General features: G+C 48.0%; 1 protein-coding gene across 11 annotated transcripts in view; it reads left to right on the top strand.

Moving 5' to 3' along the window:
• LOC105469096 (solute carrier family 39 member 11) overlaps nt 1–17,867 on the top strand; it is a 565,539-nt gene that overhangs the window by 482,798 nt on the left and 64,874 nt on the right. Inside the window, exon 8 of one of the 11 annotated variants that reach the window (XM_071083529.1) lies at nt 8,404–9,080. The exons of the other annotated variants lie outside the window; for them this stretch is intronic. Coding sequence (XP_070939630.1) covers nt 8,404–8,548 — 145 coding nt within the window. The 3' untranslated portion in view covers nt 8,549–9,080. Of the gene's footprint in view, nt 1–8,403; nt 9,081–17,867 lie in introns of those variants that run through there. 11 annotated transcript variants of the gene reach the window in all.

The raw sequence follows: 17,867 nt of genomic DNA, 5'->3' as shown, positions 1-17,867 counted from the left end.
AGGCCGAGGCGGGTGGATCACCTGAGATCAGGAGTTTGAGACCAGGCTGACCAACATGGTGAAACCCCATCTCTACTAAAAATACAAAAAACTAGCCAGGCATGGTGGTGGGCACCAGCTTACTCAGGAGGCTGAGGCAGGAGAATCTCTTGAACCTGGAGGCAGAGGTTGCAGTGTGCCAAGATCACGCCATTGCATTCCAGCCTGGACAACAGAGCAAGTCTGCGTCTCAGACGAGCAAGCAAACAAAGGAATGCACCAATATGGGTTCCTTAGTTGCAACAAATGTTCCATCCAAAGTGAGATGCTAACGATAGGGGAAACTGAGGGCAGGGTATACAGGAACTGTCTGTACTATCTTTGAGCTTTTCTGTAGACCTAAAGCTAATCTAAAATGAAAGGTTTATTTAAAATTTAAAAAAAAAACTGCATAAGGCTGCACAAATGAAAGCACTGTTTAATGCTTAATAAGGGATAGATTTATAATAATACAATAGTTTTACAAAAGACACCAAGGAGGAAAGCCGCCCCCATGATCAAATCACCTCCCACCACGTCCTACCCCCAGCATTGTGGATTACAATTCCACATGCGATTTGGGTGGAGACGCAGACCCAGACCGTATCCACCAGGGACTGCGACAGAATCTGGAGATACCAGAGGCAGAGACAGACTCTCTACGCAGAAACGACAGTTCAACTCACAGAAGATTTCTGAGCTCTAATTGAAGACAAGCGAATGCTGTCTTCAAAGTGCCAAGAAAAAGTAGCTGCCATTCTAGAGTAGAAGCTGCCAAACTTTCTCTTAAAGTTCCAGATGGCCTGTGGGCCATATGATCTCTGTCACAACTACTTGACTGACTGTCGTGGAAGTGCCAAGGTAGCCCTAAATAATACGTAAAGAAATGGGTGTGGCTTGCCAGGCACAGTGGCTCACGCCTGTAATCCCAGCACTGGGAGGCCGAGGCGGGCAGATCACCTGAGGTCAGGAGTTCAAGACCAGCCCGACTAACAGAGTGAAAACCTGTCTTTACTAAAAATACAAAAAATTCACCAGGTGTGGTGGCACACACCTATAGTTCTAATTACTTGGGAGACTGAGGCAGAATTGCTTGAACCCAGGAGGTGGTGTTTGCAGTGAGACAAGATCGTGCTGTTGCACTCCAGCCTGGGGACAAGAGTGAAACTCTGTCTCAAAAAAAGAAAAAAAGAAAAAAAAGAAGAAGAAGAAATGGGCGTGGCTGTGCCCCAATCCAAGTTTATTTACAGAAATAGGTGGTGGGCCTTTGGGTTGAGTTTGCCTACCCCTTGTCTATTGCCAAGTTGAATTTTTTACTGAGCACAAATACAGACTGCCAAGTCTACTACTTATTACCCATTGTTACAGGATATGCGTAGAAGGTACATCAGGGCAAAAGGGAAAAGAAGACATTAGTAAATTATGCTAGGTCTGGCGTGGTGGCTCACACCTGTAATTCTAACACTTTGGGAGGCTGACGCAGGAGGATCGCTTGTGTCCCAGAAATCAAGGCCAGCCAGGGCCACATAGGGAGACCCCATCTCTATAAAAAATGAAAAAATCAGCGAGGCATCATGGTGTGCACCTGTGGTCCCAGCTACTCAGGGGGCTGAGGCAAGAGGATCACTTGAGCCTGAGAGGTCAAGGCTACAGTGAGCTGTGATTGTGCCACTGCACTGCAGCCTGGGTGACAGAGCAAGACCTTGTCTCAAAAAACAAATATGCTAGTGAATCTAAAAGGACAATTACTAATGAGAGAGAGAGGTATAGGATGGAGGAGGGAAGTGAGAATGCATGAACGAATAAACACTGGGAAGGGAGATGGAAAACCAAAGTGAAATAATTCAGCCATCAGATGGTGGAATTCATCTCTTCAAAGAGGTTTTGCTTTTTAAATTTTCAGTTCTAAGTGATTAGCAAGTGGCACACCTAAAATACTACCTGATAAAGTTGAAAAGAAAGGAAGAAAGATACAAGGCAAATGCTAATCAAAAGAAAGCGGGTATTACCTTTTTTGTCTTAGACAAAGCAGACCTGAAGGCAGAAAGCCAGATAAGGGATAAAGGTCAGTACTTAAGGAAAGGGGAAGTAATGTACCAGGATGATGTCATGATGTTGCGTTTGTAGGCACCTAGCAGCATAAGCCTCGAACTGTTTAAAGGAAAAATCATCAGAATTGCAAGGAGAAACACAATCATGGTGGGGGATTTTAATGTCCCTCTCTGATACTTGTAGATGACGCAGATATTAAGTTAACAAAATGCATACAGTGGACATATATAAACTCCAGCCCAGCCATTAGAAAGCTTTCATTTCAAGCCACAAGAGGGTTTGTAAAATGGATTAGAGTGCTGTGCCACAGAGTCAGAATACATACCCCAACATCAATACCATTCAGACCACATTGTCTTGACTTCAATGTGATGTAATTGAAAGTCAATAGCAGAAAAGATACCCATAGTAATTTATTAGTGGGCGGTTAAGCCCATAGACAGCATAAGATTAACACAGTCCAAACTCCACAGGGCTTGATCCAAGCCAGACCGAGAAACCAGCAGAAGACAGGCAAGCGTTTCGCTCCTCTCAAGGGCTCTTCATAGAATGGGCTACATTTCATCAGGAGCGTAGGGGTGGTCTGCGTGGATGAGGGGATGATAAGGGCAGGTAGTACTTTGAGCAAATGCCAAGGTAGGTGCCAAGGTTCTTTCAGGGCTGGTGGACAAACCGGTATGACTGAGATAGAATTCGCTGGTGCTTTAGAGAAGGTATGTCTAAAGGATTGGATTGGCTGGTTGCAGTGGCTCATCCCTGTAATCCCAGCACTTTGGGAGGCTGAGATAGGCGGGTTGCTTGAGCCCAGGAGTTCAAGACCAGCCTGGGCAACATGGTGAAACCCTGTCTCTACAAAAAAATACAAAAAAATTAGCCAGGTGGGATGGCATGCACCTGTAGTCCCAGGTACTCTGGAGCCTGAGGTGGGAGGACCACTTGAGCCTAGGGAGGTTGAGGCTGTAGTAAGCCATGATCGTGCCACTGCGCTCCAGCCTGGGCAATAGAGAGACTGTGCCTCAAAATAAATAAATAAATAAATAAATAAATAAATAAATAAATAAAGCATTGGATTGAGGCAGGAAAAAACAGGTGCATTACTCAGCAAAAAATTGGCATCTATGGTGGGTTCTGATACAAACAAAAGACATCACCCAAGAGGTAACTCAAACATGCGTCTGGCTAAGATGAAATAATTTGGGAGAGCGGGTGGGGGAGATAGGCCAGTATGAAGAATGCAGCAATTGAAAAAGAATATTTACAGAACCCCCCCCCACACTGCTGTGTGTCTTAGCAGCAATGAAGAAGATACCGGATGTTGTGATGACCGTGAGAATAAGGACTGATCCCAGGAAGAGCTGTTGTGTACAGAACCCACAGACAGCATTTGCCAGCTGATTTTGTTGTTGCGTGGAAGGGAGAAGGGAGAATTTGAGTCCAGGTGACAAGGAAATGTAGGTTGATCTCATGCTGTGGAGTGGACTGAGAGGGGAGCAGGACTGCATTTACATAGACTGGGGAAAGCGCTACCCAGTACAGGCCCAGGGTACATGTGCACCAAGCTAACTAAACCGGATCGTTTTTGACTCCTTTAGTGGAGGGGTTGGCAAACTATGGTCTGTGGGCCAAATTTGGCCCAACACCCGTTTCTGGAAAGGAGGCTTTATTGGAGCACAGACACACCCATTTGTTTCCATATTGTCTGTGGTTCCATATGTGCTACAGTGGCCGATCTGCATAATGGCCAGAGAAATCTTAAGGCTGAAAAGCTGGAAATACTTACTATCTGCAAAGCTGAAAATACTTACTATCTGACCTCCCCTCTCCTTTTTTCTCTTCTCTTTTCTTTTCTTTCTTTTTTTTGAGACGTTGTCTCACTCTGTCACCCAGGCTGTAGTGCAGTGGTGCAATCATGGCTCACTGCACCCTCGACCCCCTGGGCCTGGGCTCAAGTGATCCTCCCACCTCAGCCTCCCTCCCAAGCAGTTGGGACAACAGGCACATGCCACCACACCCGGCTAATTTTTGTATTTTTTTGGTAGAGATTGACTTTGTCCAGGCTGGGCTCGAACTCCTAAGCTCAAGTGATCTGCCTGCCTCAGCCTCCCAAAGTGCTGGGATTACAGGCGTGAGCCACCGTGCCTGGCTATCTGACCCTTTTCAGAAAGCGTGTAGACCCCTAATTTAGTGGACACAATTCCTGTTTTTAGCCCAGATTCATCATTCAATACTCTTGAGGCCAACTGTCTTTCTTATGACCTCCTGCTTGTGCCCTGTTTATTGAAGCAAGAGGCTTCATATAGATATTGCCTATGGCATCATAGCCACCCACGAGAAAAGGAACTATTCCGAGAAGGCTCTGTCTTCAGTTCCCAGGTAAGGGGTTTCTGACCTGGGAAGACAGGTAGGCACCTCGCCTATCATGTGTGTGTGTGGCTGCTGCCATCTGGTGTACAGATGCTGTTACTTCCTCACCTTCCTGGAGACCTGCCCAGCTCCTTCACCTCTGTCCACCTCCCTACCTGGCCATGTCAGCTTGCACCAAGGTATTCATTCAGACGTCATTGTCTCCTGAATTAGGAAGACTCTCAGCCAGCAGAGGGAGGCCTGTAGTTCGAGGGAAACACAGCTTGCTTCTTTCTTTTTCTTTTTTTGAGACGGAGTCTCACTGTGTCCCCCAGGCTGGAGTGTAGTGGCACAATCTCAGCTCACTGCAAGCTCCGCCTCCTGGGTTCACACCATTCTCCTGCCTCTGCCTCCCAAGTAGCTGGGACTACAGGCGCCCGCCACCATGCCTGGCTAATTTTTTGTATTTTTAGTAGAGACGGGGTTTCACCGTGTTAGCCAGGATGGTCTCGATCTCCTGACCTCGTGATCCACCCGCCTCGGCCTCCCAAAGTGCTGGGATTACAGGTGTGAGCCAGTGTGCCTGGCCCCAGCTTGCTTCTTTCTATTCTGGTCCCATAGCAGTTTCTTTCTGCTTCAACCACAAAGGAATTCTTCAGACCATATGCATTTGGGGAATTGCATGCTTAAGTGGTTTTCCTTTCTGAAGTATTGTCACTTCGAAGAACGTGTTCTCTGGAGAGGAGATACACCCTCAGCTCCCACTTAACTCAGTGGCAGGCATCATTCAAACCAGCAGGGAAAGCAAGGCTGTCTATACTTAAACACTCAGCTTCACATACCACTTCCTGTTTTAAGCTTTGACTAAGCACGTGTCAAGAGATGTTTGTAGTCCATGGACCCGCCTTGACCTACAGGTGCAGCGGCCATCCCAGAGCAGGCTGTGCACAGCAGAGGAGGCTGGCTGCGAACTTTAGTGTGCCGTGAATAGTCCACAAAACACATCCCCAAGATATGACCAGACCAGCTAATGCTAATCAGCACCCAGACACTTGGTAAAGGATGCATGGTTGATTAGTCTACATTTGGACGTAACATAGCTCATTCAATTACACATGGAGGCATCAAAACCAATTTTAAGATATATGTTTGCCTCTCCGATCAAAGAGTAAAGATCGTAAGTCAGATAAATCCTTTCCCCTGGCTTATAAATATATATGTTGAGATATTAACAGTTATTTAAGACAGCAGCCATTCGTTAACAAAACAACCCTTTATTTAGAAAGAAAAATGGCAATTGACATATTTTCCTGGTCATTCATCAACATTAGCCAGTAGATGAGCATGTCTTTATGTGTAAACATATTACATGTGTGTCTGCCTGTCCAAGCAGCCACTCTAGTTTTGCTCCAGTAGATTGCGTGTGTGTGTGTGTGTGTGTGTGTGTGTGTGTGTGTGTAGACAGGATCTTGCTCTGTTGCTCAGGCTGCAGTGCCGTGGCACAATCATAGCTTGCTGCAGCCTTGACCTCCTGGGCTCAAATAATCCTCCCTCCTCAGCCTCCCAAGTAGCTGAGACTCTGGGTGTGCATCCTGTAGATTATTGAAAGCATGCTTGCAGGTTACACGTAGAGAAGTTACAAAGGAGAGTTCATTGTTGTGGCAGGGAGGAGTCTCAGGGAACTCACATGGAAACATTTTAATTATAGTTCACTCTAACATCTTTGAACAAGCAAGCTGCCTTCACTGGCTCCCTCCAAGCCTCCACGCAGCTGCTCTCGCAATGCCTAGACCTGCCCCGGGCAGCACTCAGTCTCCCAGACTCGTGGAGCATCCCAGGGAGACCCTTCCTTCCTCACAGTTGCTGATCTTGACCTCCTCCCTGCCTAGCAACTTGGGTCTCAGCATTCCCAGCCTGGTCTCCCTGGAGAGTAGCCTTTAGCCTGAGAAGTGGAGACCCAGCCTGAGGACAGTAAGGTGCCTCGGGAGAAAATACGTTGACACCTTGATCCCACTGTTCCCACCCTTTCACAGCAGAGAAATGCCCCTCCCACCCTTCAGTCACTTCAGCACTATCCTGTTCTATTCTTTATCTGCAGTCGCACAGGGTGCTCTCAATTTTATTTCATGCAGGCAAGCTCTTCTCTTGAACCTATCACACTACCCTGTCTGGAATTCTAGAGTGATCTATTGGCAGCTCCTTCTCTTCAATTTTCCTGGCTCGTCCTCCCACACTGCATAGCCTCACCTTAAATTACAAAGCGACAGTGGTCTTGGAAAGTGCCGGCGGGCAGCAGTGGACAGACAGCGCCACCACGCGGTAGCTTGGCGTCATAGGTCGCTAGACAGCACCAGAAGGAAAAAGTTTGACCAGGAAAGGCAGCTGAGACGAGTGTGTAGCTCTCCGGATCCATGTTCGGCTTGTACAGAGGGTGTACCTGCAAAAGGCTAAGGACCATATATGTAAGTTACATGTAACTTTGGACATGTCCAACTTCGCTTTGGACGTTTTTCAAAATAGTAACATCCTTATATTCTGGCTGTTGTACCCTGATGTTTCACCCCCCATTGAATTTGGCACTTATAAAGCTCCTTATTGTCTTATTTTCCCATGTCGGAAATAAAAGTAGAGCTTTTATGTGACCCTACGTAGAGGGGTAGAAATGTGAAATGGGCCAATTAAAGTGTGAGAAGCTACTCCGAGCCTTTGATGGTCTACCCTAGCAGAGGAGCATAGAGATGCAAAATGTCCTCACTTCCAAACACCCAAAAAATCAGTTCAGTGTTTCTTTTTGCCATTTCAAGGGGAGAGGGTGACATTCACTTTTCTAGTGACTTAAAAAACGTAATGTTATTTATTGCATGCATTCTGGGAAGTGAAGAAAGTGAGCCAGGCCAAGGAGGTCCACTGGATGCATGGGCAAAGCCAGACCAGGATCAAACAGGTTCTCACCATCTTATGTCATTTGCCATCAAGTCGTTTATCAGTCTGTCCCCATCCATCCGTCCCTTCAATCCACAGAGATTCACTGAGCACAGGATTAATCCTTTTGAAGAAAGGTAACTTAGGATAGTTATTTCATCCATTGCAACTGGGAAAACAAGCTTGAATTCGTAGGATTGGTGGGCTGAACGTGATTTTGAAAGATTGTCTTGCCTCTTAAGTACTTTTTTTTTTTTTTTTTTAGCAGTTGAAGCTTTTGGAACAAGTTCCTAGGTGCACACTCTGCATGGAATAGATACCACCCTTTCCCCGAAAGTTCCCCCTGTGCACTTGGCAGAAAACCCCTGATCTAACCCAAGTCTCTAATGTTGTAAGTGAAGAAACTGAAGTCTCAGGGTGGAAAAGGAGGTCATCAGGGATGACTGAAGTCAGAGCTCCTGGTTCCTGAACCCTGAGGCTCTTTCCTCCCCTCTAAGAGCTGATCTGTCCGTAGCTGGTCATGTTTCCATTTCAGAGGGTGGAGGGAACTTCCAGGATGTCTCAGAAGGTCTGCTTTCCTCATTGTCTCAGCTTCCCCTCTGAGGCTCACTCCCCGCACCGCTTTCTTGATATTTTTTCTCTTGTCCCATTTGAACTTCAAGAAGTGCCCCTCCCATTCTTGGACCACCTTGAAACTTTTGAGCAAGCTTTTGGAAAACTATCTGTTTTGTGCATTGCAATAGAAAACTCAAATTAAAGGAGCCAGATGGGATTGAAGGCTGGGAAGCGAACAGGGAGAAATGAATCGTCTTGGGCCTCATCACCAGAGTCCCTGTCCAAACCTGGGTAATTCTTATCTCCCTCTGCCCCTCTCTTTCCTCTCCCTTTCTCCCTTCCCATGGCTTTTTATAATAATGCTTTTCAAGCTCCCAATAAGAGCAACGTTTTACAGAGAAAAAAAAAAAAAAAAAGACAGTGTTTTGCCAGTAAGATGTGTGTTCCTGTGTTAGCACCACTGATCTCCCCATAGTTGCACATCTAAAATTTTTTTTTGACTAATCCTACCAGGAGAGAAGAGCTACCCCTTGGAGACTTCGTTCTCCACATCTCCAGCTCTGTGCTGACAAATACAATCCCATCGTTACCTGGAAACCTGGTGATTTTCCAGAACGTGTGGAGGAGAATCAAGAACTTAATAGCCATTTGCTTATAAAATATTCCATCATGGAGCCTGATGCTTGTGAATCTCTGGGTTGAATGGATAAACAGATGGACAGATGGGTGAATGATCTGAATACCTGCTAACCTGAGATTGTCCACAAGGTTCCATCTTAGTTTGGCTTCATCTGTGTCTGGCAGACTTTTATGACCCACTGTCTTCACTCGCCAGGACTGATGGAACATATAACATTATTCAACAGAAGTCATTTGAAAAGTAAATGTGTCACCTCAACAATGGCAAAAAGAAAAATCTAGTTGATCTTGGGGTGTTCTGAAGTTAGCACTCTTCACACCTGTACCTTCTTCTCCTAGCACAGACAGTCCACGTGTAGGGTGATGGTTGTGTGTTTTTGGGGTTGGCCTCACTGGTGTTACAAATCCAGTTACTGTAATCCATCTCTTCCTGCTACTACTTACTCTGAAAGATGGTTTTCTTTTGAAGGATGGAGAAATTCTCTAATCCAGACCTCCTGACAGCTAGGCTGCAAACACACACACATACACAAACACACACACACACATACACACACATACATACATGCATACATACATACATACACTCTCTCTCTCTCTCTCTCACAGTCCTACAAAGAAAAAGAAAATCCCAGGAGTGGTATTAAGACTCGTGCTCATTTCAGCACTCTGTCCTCCAACTAGAAAAACCTAGTTGATCTTGGGGTGTTCTGAAGTTAGCACTCTTCACACCTGTACTTTCTTCTCCTAGCACAGACAGTCCACGTGTAGGGTGATGGTTGTGTGTGTTTGGGGTTGGCCTCACTGGTGTTACAAATCCAGTTACTGTCATCCATCTCTTCCTGCTACTACTTACTCTGAAAGATGGTTTTCTTTTGAAGGATGGAGAAATTCTCTAATCCAGACCTCCTGACAGCTAGGCTGCAAACACACACACACACAAATGCACACTCTCTCTCTCTCTTACACTCCTACAAAGAAAAAGAAAATCCCAGGAGTGGTATTAAGACTCGTGCTCATTTCAGCACTCTGTCCTCCAACTAGAAAAATCTAGTTGATCTTGGGGTGTTCTGAAGTTAGCACTCTTCATGCCTGTACTTTCTTCTCCTGGCACAGACAATCCACGTGTAGGGTGATGGTTGTGTGTGTTTGGGGTTGGCCTCACTGGTGTTACAAATCCAGTCACTGTTATCCATCTCTTCCTGCTACTACTTACTCTGAAAGATGGTTTTCCTTTGAAGGATGGAGAAATTCTGTAATCCAGACCTCCTGACAGCTAGGCCACAAACACACACACACACACACACACTCTCTCTCTCTCTCTCTCTGTCTCTCTCTCTCACTCCTACAAAGACAAAGAAAATCCCGGGAGAGATATTAAGACTCGCGCTCATTTCAGCACTCTGTCCTCCTGGTGACATCTCTCCATGAAGCATCTGGGACTTCGCCTGACAAGCACCAGACAACCTGACTGAGCACTTGGCCCTCACTGTGTGTGCCTCAGTTTCTACGTCCATCATGTGAAAGAGGCAGATTGTATCCATGGCTATGAGACTGTTGGGCTTTGTTGGACAATGAAGACATCCCCCAAATATGTAAAGAGTGACAAAGGACGGCCACCTTTTATATTTTTCAAAGTGAAGGCATTGAAGGAAAGATGCGATCATAGACTGCCATGGTCAGTGAATTCTTTTATGAGAGATCACCCTTCTAGAAAGTGCAGCCGGGTGCAGTGGCTCATGCCTGTAATCCTGGCACTTTGGGAGGTCAAGGCTGGCGGATCTCTTAAGGACGGGAGATCGAGACCAGCTTGGCAAACATGGTAAAACCCTGTTTCTACTAAAAAATACAAACATTAGCCAGGCGTGGTGGCGGGCACCTGCAATCCTAGCTATTCGGGAGGCTGAGGCAGGAGAATCACTTGAACCCAGGAGGCGGAGGTTGCGGTGAGCTGAGATCGCACCATTGCACTCCAACCTGGGCAACAGAGTGAGAGTCTGTCTCAAAAAAAAAAAAAAAAAAAAAAAGTGTTCTTTACCACCAAAAATTAGTTCATGAAGTCAGGATAAAACAAAGTCCTTTCTGCCTTCCAGATAGAAAGACCAACGACCTTCCAAAAACCCTTACTTTTTCTCTCCTGCACCCCACCCCGGTTCAAATTCCATAAAACAATATGAAAACCTTGCATGATAATACCTGGTTTGTAATTGTGCTCTTGATACAGATTAATCTGTTTGAACTCCATTGGGCAATGCAACAAGATGATCTGGACTCTGCAATTTATTCTGCTACTGTTCTCGTCTGTTGAAAATCTAATTTCTCCAAGTTGGATGGTGTCTTTTTAAAACGTATTCCCTTGACTTTTGCTTCCCTGTCGTCTTTCCCTGTGTGCAGAAGCCACCGAGGAGAGGAGGGCAAGGAGGGAAGGGGAGTCTTTCTGAGAGAAGCAAGTCACAGCCCTAGGAGGGATCTTCATTCTTGAATTCCTAAGTGTTACCCAAAAAGAGAATCATTAGCATGGAAAAGAAATTGATACTGGAAGATACTGAATTTCTTTGGATTGACCAATTTTTTTTTTCTTTGGCTACTTCATGGAAATGGGGGCCCTGGGACAGAATAATATCCGAGGGAAAAGGGAAAAAGATAATTTTTTTAATGCACAGCTGAGTTACAGGGTATACTTTTTTTGTTTGTTTGTTTGAGACGGAGTCTCGCTCTGTCGCCCAGCTGGAGTGCAGTGGCGCGTTCTCGGCTCACTGCAAGCTCCGCCTCCCAGATTCACGCCATTCTCCTGCCTCAGCCTCCCCAGTAGCTGGGGCTACAGGTGCCCGCCACCACGCCCAGCTAAGTTTTTGTATTTTTAGTAGAGATGGGGTTTCACCCCATTAGCCAGGATGGTCTTGATCTCCTGACCTCGTGATCTGCCCGCCTTGGCCTCCCAAAGTGCTGGGATTACAAGTGTGAGCCACCACGCCCGGCCTTTTTTTAAATTTATTTATTTATTTATTTATTTATTTATTTATTTTTATTTTTATTTTTTTTGAGATGGAGGCTCACTCTGTTGCCCAGGCTGGAGTGTAGTGGTGCCATCTCTGCTCACTGCAGCCTCTGCCTCCCAGGTTCAAGCGATTCTCCTGCCTCAGTCTCCTGAGTAGCTGGGATTACAGGTATGCATCACCACACCCAGCTAATTTTTGTATTTTTAGTAGAGATGGGGTTTCACCATGTTAGCCAGGCTGGTCTCGAACTCCTGAACTCAGGTGATCCACCCACCTCAGCCTCCCAAAGTGCTGGAATTACAGGCATCAGCTACACCCCTGGCCAATTTTAAACTTTAAAGTTCTGTTTCTCAAACACAGAAGCATCATCATGACAAGGGCCTTTCTTGGGACCATATCCTGCATCTTGGTCCTCGAATCACAGTAATGACCAGTGTTATGTAGGGGAGCTCTGCTGAGTGCTTGCTGTGTGCCCAGTCCTGTGCTGTCTTTTTTTTTTTTTTTTTTTTTGAGACTGAGTCTGGCTCTGTCGCCCAGGCTGGAGTGCAGTGGCCGGATCTCAGCTCACTGCAAGCTCCGCCTCCCGGGTTTACGCCATTCTCCTGCCTCAGCCTCTGGAGTAGCTGGGACCACAGGCGCCCGCCACCTCGCCCGGCTAGTTTTTTGTATTTTTTAGTAGAGACGGGGTTTCACCGTGTTAGCCAGGATGGTCTCGATCTCCTGACCTTGTGATCCGCCCGTCTCAGCCTCCCAAAGTGCTGGGATTACAGGCTTGAGCCACCGCGCCCGGCTGTCCTGTGCTGTCTTTTTCCTTCATTCTCTTGAATCATCACACATGGACCCAAGAGGAGCCCCATTTTACAGACCCAGAAAATTGAGGCACTGAGAGGCACCTTGTCCACAGCCCCATAGCTAGTAAGGGCAGCAGTCAAGACCGGATGTGGTGGTTCTTGCCTGTAATCTCAACACTTTGGGAAGCTGAGGCAGGCAGATCATCTGAGGTCAGGAGTTCGAGACCAGCCTGGCCAACATGGGGAAACCCTGTCTCTAGTAAAAATACAAAAATTAGTCGGACATGGTGGCACGCGTCTGTAATCCCAGCTACTCAGGAGGCTGAGGCAGGAGAATCGCTTGAACCCAGCAGGTGGAGGCTGCAGTGAGCCGAGATCACGCCACTGCGCTTCAGCCTGGGTGACAGAGCAAGACTTTGTCTTAAAAATTAACAACAACAACAACAAAAAGGGCGAGGGGTCAGCAGTCAAGTCTGTGCCTAGTCTCTGACCCCAGAGCCTACCTCTTTTGGGGCGTTCTAGGCTATGAGGCGACCTGGCCAGGCAGGAGGAGAAGCTAAGTGGGAGAGCCTGGGGGAGTGGGTGGGCCTTGCTTCCTATTGAGTTTAACTTACTGCAGACCCCCTCATACCTCATTGTATGTGTTGGGGAGATGAAGTAGGAAGTATTGACGCTATTTAAGACCATGGATTCTGGGGCTTGACTCCCTGGGTTCAAATCCTGGCTCTTTCATCAACTGGGTCTATGACCTTGATGCATTGCTTTTCTTACGTGCCTCAGTTTCCTAATCTGCAAAATGAGAATAACAGTATCTACCTCAGTGGATTGTTCTGACCATGAACCGAGTTTCTCTAGGAAAAGCATCCCGAGTAGAGCCTGGCAGAGGGTCGCGCTGTCTGTGTGAAGCTACTGTTCTTGCTTCCTGGCACAGCCATGACACATCCTACAGCTAGATGGCCAGCCCGTTTCTGTTTCTACTCAGGTTCCAGGACAAGGGCTCCCCACTCCCTGCCCGCCCAGGAGAAGAACTGTCTCAGAAGTAGCTTCCACTGTCTGCAGGGAGCTGACACTCAAGCCTCGGGGCTCAGGTCCAGGAGCGGGGTCTCTGAGTGTGCCTGGCTGTTCTGCCCTCCCATTGCTTTTAGTCCTGTTGCTAGGGCTGCGTGCTGGATATGGGGCCTTCACATCCTTCACTGTCTTTCCCCCGAGGCCCCTCCAGGCTGACTTCGTCATCTTGTCACAGCATGGACTCTGCATGCTCATGAGCCCTGGCCCTGGTACTGCCTGGCCCATGTCCTCAGCCTTCGTTGTGTGGTGTTTTTCTCTCTCCTGTGTCCTCCCTGGGAGCAGAGCCTGGGTCACCTCTTTTATGCTCTACATGGGACCCAGAACCAGGCAATGTGTGGTCAGCTCTGCGCTAGGGGTGGTGATGGCCTCCCTGGGATCCTTCAGATGATCTCATAACGGTCGGCCCCTCCAGACCACACGAGCACACGAGCTGCTTCCTTTTTGCTCCACAGTTTCCTGGACTCATCTGGAGACCCCTTCCATGTAACCACACAAGTCACCTTCTCAGAGCAAGAAGGGAGATGACAGTGCTGCCCCCTCCCCCATCCGCCGGGCAGCAGCGTCTCCTCCATGAGCAGCACAAGCGGCCTTTATGCTGCGGCCCCTTCCTCCTCCGCCACTGCCCCCAGCCATCCCCACCCAAGTCCCTGGCGACAGGGATTGGACATCTTGGCACAGGAAGCTATCTCTGCACAACATACACTCTGTTAGTCCGGAGCAGCCTCGGGGGAGGGAGGGCCCCGCCAAGCTCTCTGAAAATGGCAGTGTGGTTTCCTTGAGGCTTTCCCGGACACTGGAGATGACGCACGCTTCTTTTCTCTTCTCCGTTCCCGCTGCTTCCCTGTCCATCCTCCCCAACAGCTTGTTACAAGCGACTTAGGGAAGAAAGGAATTCTGTCTTCCAGGGCAGCCCGCTGAGGAAGGTCAGGCCACTACAGAGGGAGCTGTGGGTGTGGTTTAGTTCTGGGGGGCGGGGTCTTCATTTTAAAACATTCTGCTTGGTACACTAAGGCAGCTCAGGAGCACTGGTGCCTGTGTGGCGCTCGCGGGGACATGTGGCGCTTGGTTCTGTTTACCTGCGTTGCTCAGTCCTCACTGCCATCCCAGTATGGACATGGGAGACAGAGGAAGCGCCCAAAGGTCATTCTTCTGGTAAGAGGCAGATTCAGGATTGCTTTTTTTGAGACGGAGTCTCTGTTGCCCAGGCTGGAGTGCAGTGGCATGATCTTGGCCCACTGCAACCTCCCCCTTCCAGGTGCAAGTGATTCTCATGCCTCGGCCTCCCAAATAGCTGGGACTACAGGCGTGCACCATCACACCTGGCTATTTTTTTTTTTTTAATTTGTATTTTTAGTAGATTCGGGTTTTTGCCATGTTGCCAAAGCCTGTCTTCAACTCCTGAGCTCAGGTGATCTGCCTGCCTCAGCCTCCCAAAGTTCTAGGATTATAGGCATGAGCCACTGCACCTGGCAGATTCAGGATTTGACTGACTTCTGTCTAGCCAGGCATGGTGGCTCATGCTTGTAATCTCGGCTACTTGGGAGGCTGAGGCAGGAGGATCACGTGAGGCCAGGAGTTCAAGACTTGCTTCCATCTGATTCAGAAACCTACGAATAAACCTCCTCTGCCAGCCTCTAGCAATCATGGAACAATCAAGAAAGCTGGAACTGTCATCCCATTTTACAGAAGCAGGCTGTGTCCAAGAGCACACAGCAAGTGAGGAGCAGCTGCCATTCTACTTTCTGTCCCTATGAATTTGACTCCTCTAGGATTTGAACCCAGGTGCCCAGCTCCAGAGCCCGTGCTCTTAACTATCACGCTGCTGTTAAGTGATGTGCCTGCCTGTGACCCCAAGGGCTTAAAACTCTCCCCCAAAGTCATGTGAAAAATGGGGTCAACTCAGTTGTGAAAAATGTCTAATCTCCTATGATGAATCCTTTGAACATTGACTATAGTAATTCCAATTTGTCAGACACTTTTTTTTTCCCCCCTGAGATGGGGTCTCACTCTGTTGCCCAGGCTGGAGTGCAGTGGCATGATCTCGACTCACTGCCACCTCCACCTCCCAGGTTCAAGCGATTCTTCTGCCTCAGCCTCATGAGTAGCTGGGATTACAGGCGACTGCCACCATGGCCAGCTAATTTTTTTTTCTTTCTATTTTTAGTAGAGACGGGGTTTCACCGTGTTGGCCAGGCTGATCTCAAACTCCTGACCTCAAAAGATTGGTCCGCCTCAGCCTCCCCAAATGCTGAGATTACAGGCATGAGCCACTGCCCCCAGCCAGATGCTTCTTTAAAATCACATCTTATTTGGCTCATTAGGAAATGCAAGCCTAGGTAAAGAATCCACAGTGAGGGACAGATCGAGATTTTTGTATTCAATGTTAACTGGAAGCAAATATTTCTGTTAAAGATGGTTTTGAGCATTACTCCAGATGAGTGTTACTTTGGTAAGAGAGACAACCCTTGGTGGTGCCTCATGACAGCGAGATACCAGGGAAGGAAGAAAGAAAGGAAAACTCCAGACAGGTGGTACTGAGGTGAGTTATGACTCACTTCTCCAGCCTCACCTCCTGGACAGCCGACATGCAGGGTCACTGCAGGGGAGAGCTACAGAGCAAGTGTGACCTGTGCTTTAAGTTCCAGAATAAGGAGCGATGCTGTAGTCATGCACCCCAGAAAGTTATGGAAGTCCTAATCCCCAGGACCTCTGACTGTAACCTTATTTGGTGGTAGGGTCTTTGCAGATGTTAAGATCAGCTCGTGCTGAATTAGGGTGGGCCTAAGTCCAATACGACTGGCTACCCTTATAAAACAAGGAGGGAAGACGCACGCAGAGAGGACAGTGCCCCGTGGCCACACAGGGACACGTGGAGGGAAGATGGCCTTGTGACAGTGGAGGCAGAGACTAGAGTCCTGTGTCTGGAAGCTGGGGAATGCCACCGAGTGCCAGGGCCACCAGAAGCTGGAAGAGCCGAGGGAGGATCCTCCCCTACCTAGAGCCTTCGGGGGAACGTAGGCCTGTGGACACCTTGATTTTGGACTTCTGGCCTCCAGGGCTGTGAGAATAATTCCCCGTAGTACTTCATCACGGCAGCTGTTAAGAAACCAGGGCATCGAGTCTCCCCACCTCGATCGGCGTCTTCTCTGTCCCTGAGGTCCTCTCTTAGCTTTCTCCACTTCCTCTCACAGTGGACACAAAGCCCCAAGGCCATTTTTTTCCCCTCTTTTTAAATTTAAAAAAAAAAAATTTATACATATATTTATTTATTTATTTTGAGACAGGGTCTCTCTCTGTTGCCCAGGCTGGAGTGCAGTGCCACCATCTCAGCTCACTGCAACCTCCACCCCCTGGGTTCAAGCAATTCTCATGCCTCAGCCTCCCGAGTAGCTGGGATTACAGGCGCCCGCCACCACACCCAGCTAATTTTTGTATTTTTAGTAGAGATGGGGTTTTACCATGTCGGCCAGGCTGGTCTTAAACTCCTGGCCTCAAGTGATCTGCCCGCCTCGGTCTCCCAATGTACTGGGATTACAGGCATGAGCCACCACACCCGGCTCTGGGGCCACTCTCTGTGCCTCTGCATCTGTGTTCCCCATCCCTTTGGTAACTTCTATTTTTTATTTCAGGAGTGGGTTAAAGTTTCCGATTTTGTTTGGTTTTGTTTTGTTTTCCTTAAGCCTCTCTCAGTTCAGTCTGGACCAACTTGGAGAAGAGCGGCGGCTTTCTCTCCTTTTTTCTGTGGCCGCCTTCAGACGCTGGCCCATGGGAGAGTCAGGGCTGTCCCCCGTATTGGAGCTATTAAACTGTCGTAAGAAAGAGGCCTTTGTCACGGGAAACACGGCACTCAGCTCAGTCACAGAGACAGATTGTGCCAGAAAACAAACAACAAAAAAAAAAAGGTTCAACCACAGCATTCTTTGGGACTTCAGTCATCCGCCTCCCGCTTGTTCTTAAAAGACGAATTTCCTTTCTTCCGTGTAATTCCATCAGATAGGTCGTCAGGTTTTCAGTCTGTCCAGAACTGAATGCTGGGGGCCCTACCCTGCCATCTGCGAGGGGCCTCCGCCCAACACCCTGCTTGCATGACCTCATGCCTGCAGGTTGGGAACCCTGGGGCTCCCTTGAGCCTTTTTGGGGCGGGTCAGGGAGGGTGTGAGGAGAACGAGGGTGGGGGTTAGGTATTTTTTCACACTCACCATTACCTGCCTGTGCACTTAAAAAAATGATCAAGATGGTACATTTTGGCCAGGCATGGTGGCTCACATCTGTAATACCAACACTTTGGGAGGCCAAGGCGGGTGGATCACTTGAAGTCAAGAGTTCAAGGCTGACCTGGCCAACATGGTAAAACCCCGTCTCTACTAAAAATACAAAGAGTATTCGGGTGTGGTGGCACATGCCTGTAATCCCAGCTACTCAGGAGGCTGAGGCATGAGAATCGCTTGAACCCGGGAGGCGGAGGCTGCAGGGAGCCAAG

This window comes from Macaca nemestrina, chromosome 17 (genome assembly GCF_043159975.1).
Source record: "Macaca nemestrina isolate mMacNem1 chromosome 17, mMacNem.hap1, whole genome shotgun sequence".
Lineage (NCBI taxonomy): Eukaryota > Metazoa > Chordata > Mammalia > Primates > Cercopithecidae > Macaca > Macaca nemestrina.
This window is presented reverse-complemented; position numbering and strand designations above follow the sequence as displayed.